At 35.3% G+C, this 25885-nt stretch overlaps 1 protein-coding gene across 1 annotated transcript in view; it reads right to left on the minus strand.

Annotated features, from left to right (window-relative positions):
- The window catches only part of LOC148940383 (uncharacterized), a 124551-nt gene that overhangs the window by 54746 nt on the left and 43920 nt on the right, over positions 1-25885 (minus strand). Inside the window, exon 2 of the mRNA XM_089106362.1 lies at positions 14419-14679. Within this exon, the coding sequence (XP_088962488.1) occupies positions 14419-14679 (261 nt within the window). The remainder of the gene's footprint in view (positions 1-14418; positions 14680-25885) is intronic.

Here is a 25885-nt window from a genome sequence, read left to right on the forward strand (position 1 = left end):
ATGATGGAAATGAACTGCACCCGAAAAGATTCACTGCGTGACTTCTTCAACCTAATTAAATTAAAAGACGATCATTCGAATAAAAAACCATTTCATAGATTGGACTTACTTAGCCACTTGATTGTTTGATATTTATCTCTTAATAATTCAAAGAAGAAAAAGCCGTAGGCTTTTTCTCGTTTGTAATCATCCGGGTCACAGCGGTAGCTAGCAACCTAGTAAGATAAAATCACGCCCGTAGTAATAAAATCCGGATTGCAGCGGTAGCTAGCAACCTAGTAAGAGACGATCACGTCCAATGTTAAGAAATATCAAAACCCATAGCTCCTAAAAAAGGAGTCAGATCAAAACAAAAAATACACCATTAGAACCGCCTTGTCCGAAACCCCTGTATAGTAAACTTTCTGTTATTTGGCTGGAAAAGCAAGGGAAATATATTGGCTTGAAAATCAAGAAAAGTGGCAGATACTACAACATTTTGCCTAAACGGCATATTTTTTTTTTCTTTTTTTCTTTCTTCTTTTCAACAGATAGCTTGGCACTGGAACATCTTAGAGTTGTTCAAATAAGTGGGTTAAAAATCTTTTGTTACTAAAATAAATTATTTCTAAGAGAGAATAAATTTTTCAATTAAAAACTACATTTTTGATGTCTTTTCATATCCGGGTTGCAGCGGTAGCTAGCAACCTAGTAAGAGACGATCACGTCCAATGTTAAGAAATATAAAAACCCATAACTCCTAAAAAAAGGTCAGAACAAAAACAAAAAGTACACCATTAGAACCGCCTTGTCCGAAACCCCTGTATAGTAAACTTTCTGTTATTTGGCTTGAACAGCAAGGGAAATATATTGGCTTGAAAATCAAGAAAAGTGGCGGTTACTACAACATTCTGCCTAAACGGCATATTTTTTTCTTTCTTTTTTCTTTTTTTTTCTTTTCCACAGATAGCTTGGCACTGGAACATCGTAGAGAGTTGTTCAATTACTCGTTTTAAAGGAAATTAATTGGGTTAAAAATCTTTTGTAACTAAAATAAATTATTTCTAAAAGAGAATAAATTTTTCCACTAAAAACTGCATTTTTGATGTTTACATAAAGGACTGATAAAGCTCATCATAAATGTGGTGTTTATCAATTATTATTACGGGAAAGAACATTATAATAAAGTTACATTAAAAGACAATCATTAGAATAAAAAACCATCGCATACACTGAACTTAGTTAGCTACTTGATTGTTTGAGGTTCGTCTCTTACTACTTCAAAAGAGAAAAAACCATAGGCTTTTTCCTGTTTGTAATCATATAGCATAGAATGAACCCCAGTTGCAACTGACATTATCATCCGAGTTGCAGCTGTATCCGGGTTGCAGCGTTAGTTATAATAAAGAACGAAGTCTTGCCTATACTAAATAAGTCTCTACTATTTAAAGATATAGTAATGATATGGTTTTATTGATAGCTGAATTACAAATTAAATAAAATGATACCGGGTGACTTTGAACCAACAACTTTTCGGTTAAAGGCCGATAGTGCTTATCACTTGGACTATGGTGTCATTAATCAAAGTTGTAAAATTAACAATATGATACATATGATACTTTTATCACTTGTCTTTTTTCTTCATTATTTTAGCTAGGATGTAAATAATTTATTATTAAAGAACGATCTGTAGCCCATATATATTAAAAAACAAACTATAGCCTGTAGTAATTGAACTCTAAAGCACACCATTAGACTTCTATGAAGGATGGGTCTAGTCAATAACTTACTAGGTTGCTAGCTACCGCTGCAACCCGGATAGATGGGAATTATATAAGTTTAATTGGTATCAAGGCTTTAGAGATGGCTGAAACCTGGTAAAGAATAAACCATGGCACAGCTTGGATTTAGGCTGCCTGATTCTTTGAAGGTCGTCTCTTGCTATTCCAAATAAAAAAAAGCCGAGGGCTTTTTCCTGTTTGTAATCTGGGTTGCAGCGGTAGCTAGCCATTTTATCCGGGTTGCAGTGTAGCTAGCAACCTAGAAAGAGACGATCACGCCCCTTAGTAAAAATTATAGTAACCCATAACTCCTGAAAAAGATTCAGATCAAAACAAGAAGTACACTATTGGAGCAGCCTAGTCCAAAACCTCTATATGACATTATAATGACATTTTATTCGTATCTCTGTTTACATCATGAATGACATTATAATTGTATACAGGTTATAACCATATATGACGTAATAGGTGAATAGAGTATTTATACACGTTTATCTCTTGACAAGTTATAATCAGGATTCAATTGTTACTGTAGGATTCAGCTTTTTATTTGAATCTGGAAACAATACTGATTGTCAAGGTACCGATTGTCACGAACTTTGAGGTATAAAGATAGGTTCAAGAATTTCCTGAATTCTTATCTGCAGTATTCTCTGCAGTGAAAAATGCTCCCCTTCTTTTTTCTTATGAGCTCTTACACAGACATAGGGTTTACTGAGATCGAGATTGCTGGTATAATAATGGTATTTTAGTGAGACCTCTTGCATGATTTTTCGACTCATTCTCTTGTCATATAGATAATGCATAATATTTCCTTCAAAATCATAATCGTTTGTCTCTCCTGCATAGGTTTGAAATTCACCTCTCAATTTACCACCTATTTCCTGTTCAAAACCATTTTCAGAGGGGAAGGATGTTTACATAAAGGATCGATCCCTGGATATAGCTGGAGCCTAGTAAAGAACATCCGGGTTGCATCGGTAGCTAGCAACCTAGTATGAGACGATCACGTCCAATGTTAAGAAATATACAAACCCCTAACTCCTAAGAAAAGAGTCATATCAAAACAAAAATTACACCATTAAAACCGCCTTGTCCAAAACACCTATAATGAAAACTTATCGCTCTTTGGCTTGAATAACAATAAAAATATATTGGCATGAAAATCAAGAAAATTTACTTTAACCACGTTATTCTCCACAAACAGGATATTTTTTTCTTTCCGCTTTTTTTTCCTCCTCAACTAGCTGGGTACTGGAAAATCATAGAGAGCTGTATAATGGCTCATTTTAAAGGAAATTGCAACATCTAGTCACTTTTGTAATTAAAAATAAAATACTTTTTAAAGTAGAATCAATTTTGTCAAAAAAATTGCATTTTTGATGTATTTTCATACTACAGTCTTTTCAAAGATATTTGAATTTTGAAACAATCGAAAAGTTCATGGTAATGAAATCTACAGTAATAATAGCTACTTAAGTCAATAGTAACCGAAACTCTAAAGAACAAAATTTTTATACCAATAGATACACTTGTCTCAAAAGTAACCGAAACTATAAAGAACGAAATTTTGGTACCAATAGATACATCAAAGCAAACAGTTCGTGATAATGAACTGTATGTTGTATAGTAAGAGCGACTCGTCTCAATAGTAAAACTTGCTACATCTAGTTCCTTCTGTAACTAAAGATAGAATATTTTTTAACAGTTCCGGTTTGCAGCGGTAGCTAGGAACCTAATTAAAAGAGATCATTCGAAGAACATACCATTGTATATATTGGACTGCTCGATTCCTTGAAAAAAAATCTTATTTGTCAACTGAAACTAGAGTAATTCCTGAAAATAAAAAAAAAAAAATTATTTAACTGCAAAGTGCAAAAATATTTACGGTGTCTGAACAATAATTTCCATTTTTTTAATTCAAACCAGAAAAAACCTGAAAATTTAAAAATTAGTTTGGTATTCCTTTTGCTTCAATTGACTCGCTACACCATTTTTTACGCCATTAATTTTATATCATCTTAGTTTGAATTTTTTTGGCTTAACCCGTAAATTACGTCTCTATATTGTTGTCCTATATTTTCAATGAGAAATGTTCAAATTTTGTTTTATTTTAGTTTCGAGTTCAGAATCTCTTAAGTTATTATGTAAATTGCAAAAATATTTATTATGTCTAACCAATAATGCTAATTTTTTAATTCATCCGGGTTGCAGCGGTAGCTAGCAACCTAGTAAGAGACGATCACGTCCAATGTTAAAAAATATAAAAACCCCTAACTCCCAAAAAAAGAGTCAGATCAAAACAAAAAGTACACCATTAGAACTGCCTAGTCCGAAACCCCTATAAAGGAAACTTACTGCCCTTTGGCTTGAATAACAAAGAAAATATATTGGCTCGAAAATCAAGAAAATTGACTTTAACCACGTTATTCTCCACAAACGGGATATTTTTTTCTTTCCGCCTTTTTTTCTTCCTCAACTAGCTGGGCACTGGAAAATCATATAGAGCTGTATAATAGCTCATTTTAAAGGAAATTGCAACATCTAGTCACTTTTGTAATTAAAAATAAAATACTTTTTAAAGTACAATCAATTTTGTCAAAAAAATTGCATTTTTGATGTATTTTCATACTGCAGTCTTTTCAAAGATATTTGAATTTTGAAGCAATCAAACAGTTCATGGTAATGAAATCTATAGCAATAATAGCTACTTGTCTCAATAGTAACCGACACTCTAAAGAACAAAATTTTGATTGTCTCAATAGTAACCGAAACTCTAAAGAACGAAATTTTGGCACCAATAGATACATCAAAGCAAACAGTTAGTGATAATGAACTATATGTTGTATAGTAAGAGCGACTCGTCTCAATAGTAAAACTTGCTACATCTAGTTCCTTCTGTAATTAAAGATAAAATATTTTTTAATAGTTCCGGTTTGCAGCGGTAGCTAGGAACCTAATTAAAAGAGATCATTCGAAGAACATACCATTGTATATATTGGACTTAGTTAGCTGCTCGATTCCTTGAAGAAAAAAAATCTTATTTGTCAACTGAAACTAGAATAATTCCTGAAAATTTAAAAAAATATAATTTTATTTAGCTGCAAAGTGCAAAAATATTTACGGTGTCTGAACAATAATTTCCATTTTTTAATTCAAACCAGAAAAAGCCTGAAAATTTAAAAATTAGTTTGGTTTTCCTTTTGCTTCAATTGAATCGCTACACCATTTTATACGCCATTAATTTTATATCATCTTGGTTCAAAATTTTTTGGCTTAACTCGTAAATTACGTATCTCTGTATTGTTGTCTTATATTTCCAATGAGAAATATTAATTTTTTTTGTTTTAGTTTTGAGTTCAGAATCTCTTAAGTTATTATGTAAACTGCAAAAATATTTATTATGTCTAACCAATAATACTAATTTTTTAATTCAAACTAGAGCAATACCTGACAATTTTTGAATTAGTTTTATTTTTTGTCTGCTGGAACCAAAATTTTCTTTTTTGGCTTAATCGCTAAAGTTATTATGTAAACTGCAAAAATAATTATGATGTCTAACCAGTAATAGTAATTTCTTAATTTAAACTACAAAAATACATGAGAATTTTATAATTAGTTTTACTTTTTGTCTCCTGGAACCAAAATTTTTTTCATCTACGTTCAAAGCTATTATTGTATCCTGGAACCAAACTTTTTTTGGTTTGTAACCCGTAAAGTACGTACCTCCATATTATTGTCTTATAATTGCAATTATTTTAGTTTTCAGTCCAGAATCGCTAAACTTATTATGTAAAATGCAAAAATATTTATGGTTTCTAACCAATAATACTAATTTTTTAATTCAAACAAGAGAAATACCTGAAAATTTAAAAATTATTTTTTTTATGCTAGGTTTTAGCAGCTCGACACGGGGTATTGTGTACTTAATAATTTTAAACATTGAAAAAATATGGTCTCACGCGAGTGGAAAAAAAGAAAGAATAACCAAAAAAAATATCAAAATAGGGCAATCCAAATTTCTACTAATAAAAAATCCGGGTTGCAGCGGTAGCTAGCAACCTAGTAAGAGACGATCACGTCGAATGTTAAGAAATATAAAAACCCATAGTTCCTAACAGAGGAGTCAGATCAAAACAAAAACTACACCATTAGAACTGCCTTGCCTTTTCCAAAACCCCTATATAGGAAACGTTCTGTCCCTTAGCTTGAACAGCAAGGGAAATATATTGGCTTGAAAATCAAGAAAAGTGGCAGCTACTACAACATTCTGCCTAAACGGGATATTTTTTTCTCTTTTCTTTCTTTTCCACAGATAGCTTGGCACTGGAACATCGTAGAGGGTTGTTCAATAGCTCATTTTAAAGGAAATTAATTGGGTTAAAAATCTAAAGTAACTGAAATAAACTATTTCTAAAAGAGAATAAATTTTTCCACCAAAAACTGCATTTTTGATGTCTTTTCACACTGCAGTCTTTCAAACATAATCGTATACCAGCGGTAAGATTTGAACCCACGCCTCCGAAGAGACTTGTGGCTAACACCAGTGCTTTAGACCACTCGGCCATTATATAGCAAACATGAACAAGTCCTACAGATAACTTGGTATTTTTATGTTAAATGCACTCTTTTATATATGTCAAATTGGAGATACAACAGAAAACCCATTTTGTATGGGTTAATTAAAGACACTGTTATGCAGTAATTAATGCTTAGTGTGGTTTCCAATGTGTAGACAATATTTAAACTGTTCTTTTTGGGGGGTTTAGGGGGAGAAAAAGGTACCTAGGTTAGGTTACATATTTAATATATGCTATGCTTTACAAATGACTTTTTATATGCTTGTATGCTTGTAATTATATATTTCTATTTCTAGAGAAATGATGGAGAATGATATAAAGTCTTCTGTATGATCCGGGTTGCAGCGGTAGCTAGCAACCTAGTAAGAGACGATCACGTCCAATGTTAATCCGGGTTGCAGCGGTAGCAAGCAACCTAGTAAGAGACGATCACGTCCAATGTTAAAAAATATAAAAACCCATAGTTCCTAACAAAGGAGTCAGATTAAAACAAAACGTACACCATTAGAACTGCCTTGTCCGAAGCCCCTGTATAGAAAACTTTCTGTCCCATGGCTTGAAAAGCAAGGGAAATATATTGGCTTGAAAATCAAGAAAATTTACTTTAACCACGTTATTCTCCCCAAACAGGATATTTTTTTCTCTTTTCTTTTTTTGTATCCAGACATAGCTTGGCACTGGAACATCGTAGATAGTTGTTCAATAGCTCATTTTAAAGGAAATTAATTAGGTTAAAAATCTTTTGTAACTAAAATAAATTATTTCTAAAAGAGAATAAATTTTTCCACCAAAAACTGCGTTTTCGATGTCTTTTCACACTGCAGTCTTTCAAACATAATCGCATACCAGCGGTAAGATTTGAACTCACGCCTCCGAAGAGACTGGTGGCTAACACCAGTGCCTTGGACCACTCGGCCAGGCTGCCTCTCATAAATAAATATATATGTGAATTTGGGTTGCAGCAGTAGCTAGCAACCTAGTAAGAGACGATCAGTCCATTGCTAAAAAATATAACAAAACTCCTAAAAATAGAGTAAGATCAAAACAAAAGTACATCATTAGAATTACCTTGTCTGAAACCCTACTAGATAAATAATGAATGTCATCGTAGTTTTATATTAGAGCTATGACGTGAATAGAAAAACACGAAATTATATTGTTGTTTCTGATGACGTCATGAAATAATATCATTGCGCCATGACGTCAATAAAATCATTACGCCGTGACTTCATAATTACTACTTAAGAACGACAAAGATGTAAATTCTCTCATTCTTGATTAGAAACCCGGATAATGGTTAGATCGAAGCAAGCTATACGCAAGTTGAAAAAACAGTACTACACAAACAACAGAGATAGTATCTTGAAAAGAAAAAAGCAAAGGTATTCAACCGACCAGGCGTATCAAGAAGTAATAATTGAGAGAGCAAAACAAAGGTATTCAACCGACCAGGCGTATAGAGAAGTAATAATTGAGAGAGCAAAACAAAACAGCAAGATGTGTTATCACCATGATGAAGATTATAGACATGCAAAAATTGAGACAGCCAAACAAAAGTTCAAGGAGAGTTATCACAATGATGAAGATTACCGCATCAAATATAAGAAAAACCAAAAGCAAAGGTATTCAACCGTCCAGGTGTATCGAGAAGTAAAAATTGAGACAGCCAAACAAAAGATCAAGGAGCGCTACTGGGGTGACAAAATCTATAATGAAAAAATTAAATTCTCTGCGAGGTTGTACCGAAGAACGCATAAGGACAAAGGGAAAAATTACATTCAGAAATACAAGAAGATGGCAAAAATGCATGCTGATCTTTGTAAATTGAGAAACATTTTACGCATGTTTTATCGGGATCACGAATTACATTAAAAGACGATCATTGGAATAACATACCACTACATACATTGGACCTAGTTAGCTAATTGATTGCTTGATCCGGGTTGCAGCGGTAGATAACAACCTAGTAAGAGACGATCAAGTCCAATGTTAAGAAATACAAAAATCCCTACCTCCTAAAAAAGGAGTCAGATCAGAATAAAAAGTGCACCATAAGAACTGCCTTTTTCGAGACCCCTATATAGGAAACTTTCTTTCCCTTGGCTTGAACAGCAAGGGATATATATTGGCTTGAACATCAAGAAAAGTGGCAGCTACTACAACATTCTGCCTAAACGGGATATTTTTTTTCTGGGTTGCATAGGTAGCTAGCAACCTAGTAAGAGAAGATCACGTCCAATGTTAATATATATAAAAACCCATAACTCCTAAGAAAAAGGTCAGATCAAAACAAAAAGTACACCAATAGAACCGCCATGTCTGAAACCCTGTATAGGAAACTTTCTGTCACTTGGCTTGAACAGCAAGGGAAATATTTTGGCTTGAAAATCAAGAAAATTGACTTAAACCATTATAATAAAGAATTACAAGCTAGAAAAATACAAGCTAGAAAAATGCCTTAAAATGTTAAAATTAGTTTTATTTTTGGTTAGGTTCTAACTGCCCAATGTGGGATTGACTAAGTATTTTCAGACCAAAAAATTCCATCTTTTATATATTTTTTATAGTAAAGGACGAACTCTAGCCTATAGTAATTATAATATAAAGGGAGATTTAGAATACATAGCTTAGTCAGTAGAGTCTTAAGAATAAATCTGACTGATGAATCTAAACTAGTTTAAATCCAGAAAAAAATATATAAAATAATTGTATTTCATGTACCGCTAAATTGATTATGGTAACTGCAAAAATGTATATGGTATCTGAGCAATAATTTTAGAATTTTAATTAAAATCATAAATATACCTGAAAACTTGGAAATTAGTTTTGTTTTTTGATGGGTTCTTACTATTCGCCACGTGATTTTATGGGTATTAACAAGTAACCCGGTGGGTTCAAGATGAACAAAACAACAGTTGTTTGCATTTGACGTTTTTAGTGTGTAAAGATGCAAATCACGTCAAAGTTAAGCTGAAGTTATTTTCGAGCAGTTTGAAAAAATTACATTTTACTATTAAGACTAGCAATAAGTTAGTATTACTGCATTTGGTATAAATGACAATATTTTTTTTTGCTAGAGTTTAATATATTTTAATAATTTAAAAAATTTAATTAAGACAATAAATATACCTGACAACTTGGAAATTAGTTTTGTTTTTTGATAGATTCTTGCTATTCGACACGTGATCTTATGGGAATTAACAAGTAACACGGTGTCTTCAAGATGAACAAAACAACAGTTGTTTGCATTTGACGTTTTTAGTTCATAAAGATGCCAATGACGTCAGAGTTAAGCTCAGGTTATTTTCGAGCAGTTTGAAAAAATTACATTTTACTATTAAGACTAGCATTAAGTTAGTATTACTGAATTAGGTATTAATAACGAAACTTTTTTCACTACAGTTGTCTTAGACCCAGTGTCATGTCCGTTACACCATAAAACCACATATTATTAAATGTTTTAAGTATAACTTGTTATGTATCACAAATTAGTACAGTTTACACGTGTTTAGAAAGGAGATAAGAAAATGTAATTTCAAGAATAGGCTATTCTTTTGGTCAGTAAGATAAAAAATGCAGATAGACATCTAAGATTATCATAGGCAGCGCGCTAGCGCTGCCTAAGTAAAGAACGATGTGGGCACAATGTGTCTTTTTTTCTCCATATCCGGGGACTTCGTATCGAAGAAGTCGTCATAGAAACTTCAAAAAGGGCTCATTCGATTGGAAATTGGAGTGGCTAGTACCCTTTTTGATAGTCGAAAGTGATTTGAGGGCAACTAGCCCCCCCCCCCCCACGCCCATCATTTCCCCAAATACGTCCAATCAATAATTTTGAGATAGCCATTTTGTTCAGCGTAGTTGATTTCCAGATAGAAAATATCTTTTTGAGGAGGATTCTCCCCCACAACCCACGGGGCAAGGGTTTTAAGTTATGTCCTGAGGGCACATAACTTAAAAACCTTCCCCCGTGGGTTGTTGGGGGAGTAACCCCCAAATACATCCAATAAAATTTTTTAGATAGCCACTTCGTTCAGCGTAGTTGATTTCGAGATAGATAATAGGTTTTTAAGGAGGACACTCCCCCAGGACACTCAGAGCAAGGGTTTTAGGTTATGCCCTGGGGGGGTAAGAGGTTTTTATAGAAGGCTTTGTAGTAAAAACTTCAAAACAGGCTCATTCGATTGGTAATTCATAGCGCTAGTACCCTTTTTAATTGGCAAAAGTGATCGGAGGGCAACTAGCCCCCTCTCCACGCCCATTATTCCCCCAAACACATCCAATCAAAATTTTGAGATAGCCACTATGTTCAGCGTCATTGACTTCCAGGTAGAAAATTTGTTTTTGAGGAGGACACTTCCCCACAATCGTCAGAGCAAAGGTTTTAAGTTATGCCCTGGGGGCATATAAGGTTTTTATAGAAGGCATTGTCGTAGAAACCTCAAAACATGCTCATTAGATTAGAAATTCAAAGGGCTAGTACTCAATTTAATAGTCGAAAGTGATTTGGGTGCAACTAGCCGCCCCCCCCCCCACGCCCTTCAGTCCCCAAACACATCCAATCAAAATTTTGAGATAGCCATTTTTTTCAGCCTAGTTGATTTCCAGTTGGAAAATATGTTTTTGAGGAGGACACTCCCCCATATTCCTCAGGGCAAGGGTTTTAAGTTATGCCCTGGGGGTATATAAGGTTTTTTAAAGAAGGCGTTGTCGTAGAAACTTCAATAAAAGCTCATTAAACTGGAAATTCAAAGGGCTATTGGCCTTTTTAATAGTCAAAAATGATTGGAGGGCAACTAGCCCCCCCCCCCCACACAACCATCATTCCCCCAACTATATCCAATAAAAATTTTTAGATAGCCATTTTGTTCTGGGTAGTTGATTTTCATATAGAAAGCATATTTTTAAGGAGGACACTCACCCACAACCCTCAGGGTCTCCCCAAGGGAAGAACCAAATTTGCACTCTACTGAAAAAATACAAATGAATGTGCATTGTCAGTTTAATATACAAATACTGATATTTAGTAATCAAAATGTTAATATTATTTAATTTATTAGTTATAAAAGTAAAAACATTTATATTTTTTCATTAAAGTGCAAACTTTATTCTGGGCTTGGGAAGGCATAGGGGTTTTGCTCCCAACTTATGTTAATTTCTGCTCGTTTTGAGTTTGACTCGGTTAATGATTGTAATTCCTGTTCGTTTTGGGTTTCATTTATTTATCAATGCTGATTTGTTGTGGTTTCACGCTTGGTAGATTATTTGATTTTAGTTTTCCTCATTTTTTGCTTAATGGAGTTCTTTACTTTTCTTTGAAAAACTTATTTTGTGGAAAGTTTTTTCTAATTAATTTCATAAATGGTCAATGAGTTAATCTTAAGGCTATAAAAAGTATTGTCGAACATTTTTAGAAGAAGAATAAAAAGGGAGAATTCTTTTGCCCAATCCATGCATGAGTACGGGTAAGTTTTCTCCGAGTTTTTCCGATGTTGAGAGATTGTCTGGGATCTAGGCTCTGTCGTATGTTTATTTCTCTCTCCCTATCCCCGACAGGGAAATCCCACCTGCATGTTCTCATATTGGCATCAGGGTAGAACTTTCATTATATTACATGATCAAAAGAGCGCTAAAAGTTTTGCAAGGTAACCCTGAGGAGTGGCACCCATCGGGAAAACAACAGCCTAGTAAATGATAGTACTTGCACTTGGTTCTGATCAATGTTTTCTTCCTGTTCAGCTCTATTCCAGCTTAAGCGTCCAATGTAGGCTATAAAAATATGTTTCTCTGTCCTACCCTGGTTCTGGGATCATTGCTTTTCCTTACGCCAAAGCCACTGGAACAAATAGACAGGGTGCAAAGATGAAATATCGTATGTTTATGAAACGACTTTAATGCTCAGGTTGGGAAGAATAGGGATAAATGGTATCTTAGCCTAGGTTAATTTTGCGTAGGAAAAGAGAAGTGTGATGATTACAGACTGCTGCAAGTTTGTACGTAGAACAATCTAATTAAAACTAGTACAATATTTGGTCATAAAATAGCCCACAAGTTAATATGGTATTTAAATGTAGGTTTCATAGCTAAATTTACTGATTATGTTATTATAAACAGATGACTGGCAGGATCGATACAAAATACTAGGGTATATAGCAATGCCATTATTGATTTTGAAAGTAAAGATCACCATTTAGTAATCTATTGGGCTAATTTAAAGCTGAAATTAAAGCTATTGATGGATATTGATGGAAGATCTACAAGCGGAAAAATGCCTTCATATATAAAATGGAAAAAGGTCTTTTGAAGAAATAAGTGACCCAGATAATAATTTTGTGAATCCAAAAAGAAGAAAAACTCGTAACTTGAGCTTTGGAAATTGAAGCCCGTCAGTACCAGCAATGGCTAAATGTATTTCCGCCCGATTACATGACGAATCTGGTGTAAACATTTTAAAACTTGAACTGTCAAGAAAAAGCCCTTTGAAATAAGTGACCTAGATAAAAATGTTGTGTATCCAAAAGCATAAAAAACTCGCAACTTTAGGAATTTACTGATGGCTCTTATTGCCCAAAAAAAGCTACTAGTGGCGGTGCTTTGGCAGTTCCCGATCGTTTCAAACAGTTCGTGGTAACAATCTGTACACTGAGAGCCACTCGTTTCAATAGTAACCGAAAGTCTAAAAAACGGAAGTTTTATCAAGTTTAGTCTTAATCATAAAAATTTATGAGCCTGGAAAAATTTGCCCTGTTTTCAAAAAAAAGAAGAAAACCCCTCAAAAGTCATATAATCTCAATGAAAATCACACCATCAGTTTCAGCATAGCAGAGAACCTTGTTGTAGAGGTTCCAAGCTCTTATCTGCAAAAATGTATAATTTGGTATTTTTTGGCCAAAAGAAATTACATTAAGACACGAACTGTAGCCCCTAGTAACTGAAGTAATAAGAGGAATCCTCATATTTACCCTACCGGGAATCAAACTCGAGCCAACTGTGTTCGAGTCAGCTATTCCAACCACTAGTTTATGCATGATATTAAAATATCTGATTAATAAAATTTATGATAAAGACAAATTATGAACTTTGTTAGCTGCCTGATTTTTTTAGAATCATCTCTTACTATTCCAAAGAAAAAAGCCATAGGTTTTTTCTAGTTTGTGATCATCCGGGTTGCAGCGGTAGCTAGCAATCTAGTAAGAGACGTTTACGTCCAATGTAAAGAAATATAATAACCCAAAACTCCTAAAAATAGAGCCAGATCAAAACAAAAAGTACACCATTATAACCGCCATGTCTGAAACCCTTATATAGGATACTTTCTGTCTCTTGGCTTGAACAGCAAGGGAAATATATTGGCTTGAAAATAAGAAAAAGTGGCAACTGCTACAGTATTCTGCCTAAACGGTATTTTTTTTCTTTTTTTCTTTTCCACAGATAGCTTGGCACTGGAATTTACATTAAGGAATGAACTGTGGCCTATAGTAACGGAAGTAATAAAATAAATCATTATATAGATGATTTCTTAGCAAAGAATGAAGTCTTGCCCTTAGTAACCCATGTTTTGTTAAATTAACTAATTAGTTTCTTCAGATTATGTTGAAAAATTAATTATCACACCAGGATTGTCTCTTACTATTCCAATTTTTAAAAAACAATAGGTTTTTCCTGTTTGTAATTTCACAGTCTCTGGGCTTAGACCATGAAGCATATTTAAACACGATTATTAGATGATCAAACCATTGCATATATTGCTCTCTGACTTAGTTTGCTCTCTGATTTTTTTTAGCTTCATTCCTAACTATTCCAAAGAATGATCGTATCGACCCAGCAAATTATGATTTGAATATAACTCATTTGTGCAATTACTATGAGGACAAAAAAGGTCTTAACACAAATGGGGAGGAAATACACAGGATGAAAATAAAGGTCCATTCAGTTTTATGTGGGTTCAGCTTAGTCTCAAATTCTTCAAAAAACACAAGAACATTTACAAAAATTAAATCCCGAAAAAGATACTTAAAAGGCCTGTTTTTATTGCATTTAAACAATTCGATGAAAGGCACGAAGTAAGGTATACTTACTATTTTTTCTGTTCTTCCATGATTATTTTTGATAAGGCAACACCTTACCAAACAAATTGCAGGGGCAAGTGTCATACCCATTATAGTCAGTACACCGACGTAAACTCTGTCAACAAAATCTGAACAATATACTTGTTCATCAAATAGCTTAAATCTCTCCAAGTCTGTGTCGTCAACCCATCCTCCAAAATCCAAAGCGAAAGTTAACGAGAAAGTAGTTAACGAGAAAGTAACGAGAGAAAGTAATACCACACCGATTAACTGAAAAAGAAAACTAAATTTTGAAAGTGATAATAAATAATTGCAAAATCAGTATAGCATTCGTTGGTTTAAAAAAATAAAACTAATCTAAACAAAGTCATACTCAATACCGAGAGATTATTGTTTCATAAATTTCTCTGAAAACATGCTGTGTACCGAAAATACTTCCAGTGGATAGTCATCCAAATGAGAAGGGGCATTTAAAGAAGCTTCTTTTTACCCGTATTTGCGAATGACCAGGTTTCACGTGGACGCAGCTTATATGCCCTCAGGGCATAACTCAAAACCCTTACCCTGAGGGTTGTGGAGGAGTGTTCCCCTAAAAACATATTTTCAATCTGAAAATCAACTATGCTGAACAAAATGGCTATCACAAAATTTTGATTACATATTTTTGGGGAAGTGATGGGCGTGCGGGGGGGGCTAGTTGCCCTCCAATCACTTTCGATCATTAAAAAGGGCACTAGGCCTTTGAAATTTCAATCGAACGAGTCTTTTTTGAAGTTTCTGTGACGACGCCTCATTTGAATAAAAACCTTATATGCCCCTAGGGCATAACTTAAAACCCTTACCCTGAGGGTTGTTGGGGAATGTCCTCCTGAAAAACATATTTTCTATCTGGAAATCAACTAAGCTGAACAAACTGGATATCTTAAAATTTTGATTGGATGTGTTTGGGAGAGTGATGGGCTCGGGGGGAGGGCTAGTTGTCCTCCAATCACTTTCGAATATTAAAAAGGTAACTAGCCCTTCGAATTTCCAATCAAATGACCCTGTTTTGAAGTTTCTACGACAACGTCTTCTATAAAACCTTATATGCCCCCAGGATATTTCTTAAAACCTTTACCCTGGGGGTTGTGGGGGAGTGTCCTCCTCAAAAATATTTTTTCTATCTGGAGATCGACTACGCTGAACAAAATGGCTATCTCAAAATTTTGATTGGATGTGTTTGGGGGAATGATGGGCGTGGGGGGCTAGTTGCCCTCCAATCACTTTCGACTATTAAAAAGTGCACTAGAACTCTCAATTTCCAATCGAATGAGCCCCTTTTGAAGTTTTTACGACGACCCCTTCTATATGAAATGCGCTTCTCTAAAGGATTTAATAATACATAGTACGCTATGCCAAAATCGTTCTTAAATACCCTCAGGGCATAACTTAAAAGCCTTGCCCCGATGATTGTGAGGGAGTGTCCTCCTCAAAACATATTTTTTATCTGGAAATCAACTACGCTGAACAAAATGGCTATCTCAAATTTTTATTGGATATGTTTGGGGGAATGATGGGCGTGGGGGGGGGGCTAGTTGCCCTCAAATCATTTTTTACTATTAAAAAAGGCACTAACCAATTCAATTTCCAATCGAATGGGCCATTTTTGAAGTTTCTACAACAACTCCTTCGATACGAAGTCCCCGACTGAAAAAGAGGAAAAAAAACACATTGTGCCCACATCGTTCTTTACTTAGGCAGCGCTAGCACGCTGCCTATGATTGGGTCAATGATGTGTACTGTAGCTGATGTTCTTTCTTTGGATTTCAAAGTCGCCGGCCAAGCTGCAAGTCCTCCGTTTTTTCTTAGCCACTTCAAGAGCAGAGCTTTGTTCCCCGTCCTCATTTTCCGGCCAAAGGATGTCTTGTTTGATTGTTGCGGAAGATGCTCAAAAAAGGATGGAGAGAAAGAAAGAATCTCTTTTGTGAGGATCTTTGCAACTGCTTTCTCCTTTTCTTCGCCGTAGCTCAACTGACCAGTAGTGACCCTTTTCAAGGCTGTTATTTCAGAGCTCTGGAGATCGGTTCTAGGGACACCGTTCACTTTCTGAGTTCCACGCTTTGAAGGAAAAGTTTGGAGTGCAGCCTTTTTCACATCTTCTTTCCTGTTGCACAGAAAGTCCTCAAACACCTTTTTTCCTTTTGTGGCTACACTGGTAATATCCGAAACAATCTTCTCATCCTTCACAACGTCTGACGTCACAATATTCACTAGGTCAAAGTCCACTCTGCTGAACGGATTGCCAAATGTAGTGAAAATGCCTCGAACTCTATCTCGCGAAAGTTTTAATTGCGTCGTCGTCGACTGATTGTCTTCGGGATGTTTCAATGTCACTATGGATACGTTGACTACTTGCAAAAAACCTTTGCTGATGGCAGTGGAAATCGGTAAGGTAAGAATCCAAGCTTCAGTATGTCTCTCATGCATTTGTTCTCCTATTATTCCGGCCTTAGTCTTTGCATCCTTGTTCACTTTACATTCCAGAATCTGATTAGACCAGGTGGCTGTGAACCTGGTGTGCGTTCTCTTTACTGCGAAGTAACTTTCATTAATTTCCTGCGTACATCAGGAAAACTTTGTGGTAAACTTCACACATCTTATAGGTACTGTATGAGACATCTTGTATATTGAGGATGGTCAGCCGCCACCAAGTATGGGAGCATCCGAGCAGTAGCTGTCAAATGAGACTCCCAGTCACATTCTCGTTCATTATGAATGAATTGCATCGCTATTTCGAGTATTTCCAAGAACTACAGCCAGAAAGCAGAAGTAGGCGACGCATTTTGCAGGGTGTCGAAGGCATTCATCATGGGAGCCAAAGTGACTGAGGTATCGTTTGCCTAATGAAGTGCAGTTCGCGCGTCAGTACTGTTTGCCAATGAAGTCCTGAATAACTCAATGGCACAACTCAGCTGGTCCAGACGGGATAAGTCTTCTTGTGCTTTGGAGTAATACTCTTCCAAGTTATGCCCTGATTACACATAAGAACGATGTTGGCGCAAAGTTTTATTTATTACTTTTTTCCTTTAGAGAAGGGCACTTCATATTAAAGGGTTCGTCATAGAAATTTCAAAAGGGGCTCATTCGATTGGAAATTGAGAATTCTAGTGCTCTTGTTAATAGTCGAAAGTGATTGGATGGCAAATAGCCCCCCCCCCCCCCATGACCATCATTCCCCCAAACACATACAATTCAAATTTGGAGATACCCATTTTTTCAGCGTAGTTGATTTCCAGATAGAAAATATGTTTATGAGGAGGACACTCCCCCACAACTCTCAGGGCAAGGGTTTTAAGTTATGCCTTGGGGGCATATAAGATTTGTATATAAGGCATTGCCGTAGAAATTTCAAAACAGGCTCATTTGATTGAAAATTCAAAGGGCTAGTACCCTTTTCAATAGTCGAAAGTGGTTGGAGGGCAACTAGCCCCCCCCCCCACGGCCCTCATTTCCCCAAACAAATTCAATCAAAATTTTAAGATAGCCATTTTGTTCAGCGTAGTTGATTTCCAGATAGAAAATATGATTTTGAGGAGGACACTCCCCACAGCCCTCAGGGCAAGGTTTTTAAGTTATGCCCTGGGGGTATATAAGGTTTTTATGGAAATCTTTGTCATAGAAACTTGAAAAAGGACTCATTCTATTTGAAATTCAAAGGTATAGTACCCTTTTAAATAGTCGAAAGTGATCTAAGGGCAACTAGCCCCCTCTTACTCCCACCTTTTCCCCAAACACATCCAATCAAAATTTTTAGATAGCCATTTTATTCAACGTAGTTGAAAGTTTTGAAAATTAGGTCTTTAAGGATGACAATCCTTCCCCCCACAGCCCTCAGGGTAAGGGTTGTAAGTTATGCCCTGGGGCATATAAAATTTTTATTGAAAGCGCTGTCTCCATTAAACAAAAAATGAGCAAAAATAAAATAAAATAATCTACCAAGCGTGAAACAACCACAAATCAGCATCGACAAATAAATGAAACCCAAAACGAACAGAAATTTCAATAAATAACAGAGCCAAACTCAAAACGAGCAGAAATTAACATAATTTGGGCGCGAAACCCCTATGCCTTCCCAAGGCCAGAACAAGATTTGCACTTTACTGACAAAAATATAAATGTTTTTACTTTTATAACTTTAATAAATCAAATAATTTTAACATTTTGATTACTAAATATCATTATATGTATATCAAACTGACAATGCATATTCATTTGTATTTTTTCAGTAAAGTGCGAATTTTGTTCTGGCCTTGGGGAGGCAGAGGGGTTTTTTGCCCAACTTATGTTAATTTCTGCTCGTTTTGAGTTTGACTCGGTTATTTATTGTAATTTCTGTTCGTTTTGGGTTTCATTTATTTATCGATGCTGAAGTGTGGTAGTTCCACGCTTGGTAGATTATTTGATTTTAATTTTGCTCATTTTTTGTTTAATGGAGTTCTGTACTTTTCTTTTGAAAACTTTTCTTTTTTGGAAAAAGTTTTTTAAATTAATGTCCAAGATAAGGTCATATCGGCCTGCCAATTTTGAAACAGTCAAATCCTTCATGGAAAGATCGTTCTATCGTTGCTTAATGATCTCCCAGTGGGTATTCCTGAAGTCCACATTGTCGCAGATTGGTACGACGGGCTGTTTGGGAAGCTCACGGACACCGGAGAGTCGATCTGATTGAAATCCGTATGCAGACTCCGACGAGGGAAAGGAAACAACCTCCAGATTTCCGCTCTTAGCACGATTGAAGAATAAGATTTCGTACTTAGAGGCTAAGCGTCTAAAGGCCGGCTCCTCGAAATTTTGTATGAAACCTGGAAGCAGATGGGTGATCAGCTTCCGAATGCACTCAACCTTTTTCTCTCAGGTGGGTTCAAGGAGAGATTCAAAGTGTCTCTGGTCAAGCGTGGCTGCAGTCTAACTTTACCAGAACACTATGAGTACGAGGAATGCTTGTCTTCCAGTCAAGAAGAGGCTGATCAACACCTTATGAAACATGCCAAGTACGCTAGCCGTTACGCTTGTGGCATCGTTGCGCATGCCAATGACACAGGCATGGCAGTAAGCTGAAGGACTTCATATCTGCTTCAAGCTGAGGGACTGAGCGAACTTTTCTTGAAGCTCCTAACTTACATTATCCCAGTACATGAGCCTGCGGATGGAGTCCACTTGTCCAAAGAGGAGCAGATTATGCTACCGTTCGTGCACTGTCTGCCAGGATCTGGTGCAAAGACCTTTTTCTTCGACGTCAGGAAAACTTCTTTCTTAAACACCGTGGCATCATCAACTTTGGCCTTAAAAATGGAATCTGTGACGGAGCAGATCAAGGACGCAGAAGGGAAGATTTCAATTGACGCGTTTAGAGAATTTTCCGACCTATCGAAATCCCTGGTAATTAAAATATACGGTAAACAGGCCAGATTCAATTCACTGGCCAGTGTAAAGGCTTACATTTGGTGCCACAAACAAGATGTGAGAGGACTGCCACCTTCTGACGACACCTTCGAGTCATGCATACGAAGAGCCATATTCGCTAAATGGATAATCTTGCCGTCAGTATAGGCTCGACCGAACATTCCAGATCCACTCCTCCATGGATGAAAGATGGCTGAGGGAGGAGTAGATGCGGTCGTCTGTGAAGCATTAAGCCTGGAAGCTCACTGCAGATGCACAAGTGGAAGATTTAGGAAAGACTGTAGCTGCTCAAAAATGAAAGGATACTGCAGCTTATGCTCCTGTCACGGAACAAGAAGGGCATGCAGGGCATGCATCTGAATTCTCAGAAGAAGAAAATGAGGAGTATTTTTGAAAGATACCTTTTTATTTGTATTTATTTGATACCTTTTACTCTTAACTACAACGGGTCCCTAATCAGTTACTATTACCGAATTTTAAGGGCCGGTCGAGTAAGACAACTCCAGTGTGCCGACTAAATCCATGTGTGAAGCAGAATTATTTCATGTAGTAAATAGATCAGTCGCATCAGTGGCAAATCAGGTCCCAAAAAGGTAATTGCAGACCCCTTAGTACAGGAGTCTAACACATCATATTCTATAAGAAAACATATTTGTCCATTCTAAAAAAAAAACACTTTTTTAGTGAACATTTTTTTAAACCTGTTTTTATTTTGAAGTAAAAGTTAAAAATCTTAGACAGTTAGAAAGTTTGAAGTATTCCTACCCTTTGAAGAAAAAATAAACCATGTCCATTTTCAAGATACGGCTAGTGATCATCTCAGTGACACTACAAAAAAAATTCGCAGACCTTTTAAAAATAATAACAGTTTAAATCTTTTAGCTCAAATTGTACGGAATTGAGTGAACTTTCTTTTCTAATATGAAAAACAAGTTTGTTACCTTGAAGAAATTTCGAGTTTTTAGCCTTTCTTTGAGATATTAGTCGAATTCTAAAGCACTTATTTTGAAATTGCAGTAAATAGAGAAAAAAAACTGTGTTTTTTTCTTCAATTTAAAGATGGTATTCTTGTAGATCTAGATCTCCTCTTTCGACTGATATAACGTTACGCCAGATTCCTCAACCCAAAAGCTCGCAATAAAATCCTGAATCGTCACACTTAGCTATAGGCTAAATTTGGCGTTTTTGGCCTATATCTCAGAAACGCCCCAACGGCGAACATGTGCCTTACGATATTCGTTTTCAATATGGTCGACTACCTAAGGATCCGTCCTCAGCATTTTTTATCTTCCGGCATGGGTGGGTGCACGATAAAGAATCTGGCGCTCTGATTATCACTTTAAACCAAAATTAATTTTAAAAATAATGTCATTAATTCTTCATTATTGATACTTTCAGAAATCATCCGTATATTAAATTTCCGAAATATATTCAGTAGTTCATTTCAGTAATGTTGGTTGTTTAGAGATTTACTTTTTTATTTTGTAGATACTTTGTAGGTAAAATAAAAACTGCTTGAAATGAAAATTATTTTGAACGTAGAACACACAACCTTTTGGTCGTTAGAAAGCACAAGGGGGGTTTGCCCAGCTTGGTTAGTAGTAATATATTTTCGTTTTAAGGTCGACTTGATTGATTAGGGTAATTCTGTACGTTTTTAATTATTTATTAATAGCAATTTATGTGTTGGTAACAACTTACGGAATTTAATGAAGCACTACTTTTCATTCACAATCTTCTTCTGTTTATTATATAATTTATAAGAAAACAAGAAATTATGATAAATCAATTTATATGTTGATTATAGCATTCATATAAACATATACTAATTTATATGTTGGTATCATCTTACGGTTGAATTATGATTTAGCTGTATTTCTATTTGAGTTTCATTTAATGAAGCACTTTACTTTTCATTCACAATCTTCTTCTCTTTATTTTATAATTTATAAAAAACAAGAAATTATGACAAATCTCTGAATGTTTCGCATTTGACATTTTCTCGTTATTTTGGGAAGTCTGATCCTTAAGAGAGAAATTTGTATTATTATTTTTTTTCTTGTCTGATGAGCTAGTTTAAGGTGTTTTTTGTCACTGTTGTGAATTATCTCCCACGCTGAAAGATGCAACCAGGCATGCCCCCTATGTGCCAACTGTCAAGCTTGTGTATTTACTTTTGTGTTTGAATAAAATCTTATGTTCCCTTCTTTAATTTGTTTTTATACTTTAAATCAATACTTGGTAACAGATGCAAGTCATGATCCCAACTTTCTTACCTATGAACTTGATGCATAATGCTTGTGTCATTTTGTTATTCTAACATAGATTTTGTTAGATTTAAATTAGCACCTTTAAGAGGCTAATCTATGACGGGCAGGAAATATCTCGTAACCACCAATTTCCAGCTTTTATTGTTCCTAAAGCAAAGAGACTAGACATCAACTTTGGGTCACATTTTCCTTTGAACACTTCCAAATCAGGTGGTACTGAATATTAGATAGAATGAAATTTAATTTTAAATAGAAAATTAAATTACTAAGGATTGGATGTGAAATGAAACCGAACTCAACGATTTGAATAATCAAATACAGGAGGCAAATTTGGATCATAAGTTTTACTAGAACAACAAAATTATCTATTTTGCTTCACTACACTACAACACTTATCAATAAGCTTGTGGTTGTATAATTCAATGGAACATCTTTCTTTTGAATACTTTTTTTAATTTTTAATTCAATTCCACCTCCTCTCCTCTTAGTGGCACCAATAATAATAGTAAAAATATTTAAACATTTACAAAAATTTAAATACCACCTACAATTTAATTTACATAAAAATAGCTGCCGAAAATGGGTGTTCACATTATTGAAGTACTACTTCCATACCATATTAAAAAATACTCTCCCATAAAGGACGACCTCCCGCTATAGGAAGTCTTCGCTTACGGTAGCCACTTTAAAATATCAAATAACAATTTTTTCTTTATTCCAGTTCTACGAAGAAGCCACTAATATAAAATCATTTATTTCCCCCCCCTTAATTTTACATTACATGAAATAAGCATACTATTATATATGAATCAAATAAGCTGAAATGACGACACTTCCGTATATTAAATTTTTATTCTTTTCTTTTTCTTTCCTTTTCCTCCTTTCCAGATTAATCGGAAGGGAGGAATATTTTATTTGTCTTGCTTCTTGAATATCCTTTAAATCTTACACTAACTGAAAGGCGATTAGCCCTGAGCTGCAACCACAAAGTCAAATACCAAGCAGGTATATTCAGCTTAGGTAGATTCTTTACTTGGAGTCTCTACGAATTTTCATTTATCTTGGTGTGAAGGGGCGCTTGAGAGGAAAGCGGATATGGGAGGCTAAATGGGTTTGTGCGGCCCTTTAAGGTGTGATTTTAAAGATAATGCTGTAAATAAGTTTGAGAACTTTGTAATGATGTGCTGTTTGACAGCTTGACCCTAAAAAAACTTGTTTGGGCTAAATCTAATCTCCCTCCATTATGGTATTTTTTTTTATTTTTAAATAGCCATGTGACACCTCAATTGAAACCTCCTGACATAAATATTTTAAATATCATATTCTATCCAATAACTTTTGGACAAAATTAGAATTTGCTTTGTTTTTCTACGGGGGGTACTTACATTCACAGGTAGGAGAGTTTATGGAACTGACATCTTTAGGGATGGGAATCTGCTTCATTTAATATAAACCTTACTACAGTGTATCTTTTTCCGAATTTTTATTTTTATGGCTTGAAATGGGGGTTTGAGAAGAAACGGGAGATGGGAGGCGAAAGAGGATTTGTGTGGCCCTTTTAGGTTTGATGTAGAAAATAGCGAGAAGATGTAGAATAGATTTTATGTGGCTCTCAAAGTGTGATGTAGAGAATAACAATAGAACTATGTTCAGAAAAGGATAGCTTAGAGGATAAGGATAAAAAGAAAAAGGATACCATAGAGAGTGAATCTTAGAATTACTTTAAAGAAAGTGGCTATCTCAAAGTTTTGATTGGATAGCTTTGGAGGGAGCGAATCTTTAGAGAGGGAGGCTAGTTGCTTTCCAATCTTTTCGGTCACTTAAAAAAGGTACTAACAAATTTTATTTCCGTTCAAATGAATCAGTAAAGATCTCGCTATTGTATTCTCGTCATTCTCTAGCCCTGGTGAAAAAAAGAGGACACACCAGTGCTACCCATGCAAAAAAGTTATTTTCTTTGATGTTCAAGATGGAGGACTGAAAGTAGTGTGCTATCTATACATTCAGGACAAGATTGCATTAAGTGAGCAAACCCTACGCAAAGGTGGTCTCTGTAAAAAATACTAGTTTTGGCCCGGCGGTCATATAATTATTTTTTTCGGTATAAATTAAGATGCAAGTAGAACCCCTTTATCCAATACGAAAGGGACATAATTTATGCATATTTTTATGATTTTTCATAGTTTTTTCATAGTTTTTCTTACTGTGGATGTTTTTTCATAGTTTTTCTTACTGTTGGTGGATGTTTCTTGGATGTCAACAATAGTTCACATCAACAATTGCTGGATTATCGATCCGCTAACGGGACAAGATCACGTGTCTCTTTCTAGGTCAATTCGTTTGTTGTTTCCAAGTGTATTGATGCGCTAACAGGACAGGATGAGGTGTCTTTTTCAAGGTCAATTTGTTTGTTGTTTCTAAGTGTATTGACTCCGAGACGAAATTTAATGTCCTTTGTAAAAAGTCTGAACGAGATTTAATTTCCTTGGTAAAAGTCTGGACGAGATTTAATGTCCTTGGTAAAAAGTCTGAACGAGATTTAATGTCCTTGGTAAAAATCTGAACGAGATTTAATGTCTTTTGTAAAAGTATTCTTTCTAGACCAGTCAGGGAACTTGGAAATACTATAGGGAAAATGCGCATACGTACTGAATTCTAACAGAACAATGTTATTGGATAATGACAGTACATAATTTATTCATGGTTTATTGATCCACTAACAAGTCAATGACACCTCTTTCGAAGTAAATTTGTCTGTTTTTTCAAAGTATATTGATCCACTAGAGGGGAAGTAGTTTTCTAAGAAATTGATTTGCATAATCAACGGGGAAGTCTAACGGGACAGGATCACGTGTCTCTTTCTAGACCAATCAGGTTAGGTGACGTTATTTCCAAATAAAATCATTTGTGTAGTTCCCCTCCAGTATATTCAAATTCAGGGTATACCCCCCTCCCCTCCCCAATAAAAACTCCCATATGCTATGTTTATAGTCGTTAGAAAGCGTAAAATACGCTCTTTTTTACCGTGCAAACCCCAGACTGTTTACGAATTTAATTCTTTCATTGGAAATAATTCTCTTTTTTAGATGTTCATGCTTTCTGTATCTTAGCAAAAGTGACAGGCATTCTTCCGTCAACTCTTAGGTATTAATCACCATATGATGCTAAGCCGTAAACCTGACTTTTATCAGTTCCGTAAACAGGTATATAGGAGTTATTATTGGTACCTGTCAAATGCGCATCCTGTGCTAGTCAATTATGTACGTAGATAGCTCGCGTCTATTGTCTGATTAATCGTGCAAATAATTACACGAAAAGATGTTTTTTTCAGTCAATTTAGTGGCATATCTTTCTACACTAAATCCTATAAATTGCTAGGGGTGCGGGTGTTAGTTATGATAAATATTTTAATATGGAAAATTTATCTTCCATTTTGAGTACTCAGTATCTATATGGGGGAGGGGACTGTGCCTGAGTTATGGGGTTCACTTCTAACAGCTTCGTTGCAAATTGAAAACAAACTGTTTCTTCGCGTGAAAAGTAATGGGGTGGATTCATTGTGCAGACATGTACACCCTTTGACAAGAAAACTAATGTAGCCTTTCCTAAACAGTTGAGACATTTTAGAGGATGATTTGGGGTGAAAGTCTGTGGTCGTTATAATACACAAGTTCCATTTGAACAGTGCTGTGAGGTCCAATACCCCAACCTCCAAGAGCCCCTCAACTTTTTTTGCCCCCCTCCCCCAATTTTTTTTATATTTT

The sequence above is a fragment of the Artemia sp. Qi Xiang Cuo genome, chromosome 20 (genome assembly GCF_049724085.1).
Source record: "Artemia sp. Qi Xiang Cuo chromosome 20, ASM4972408v1, whole genome shotgun sequence".
NCBI lineage: Eukaryota > Metazoa > Arthropoda > Branchiopoda > Anostraca > Artemiidae > Artemia > Artemia sp. Qi Xiang Cuo.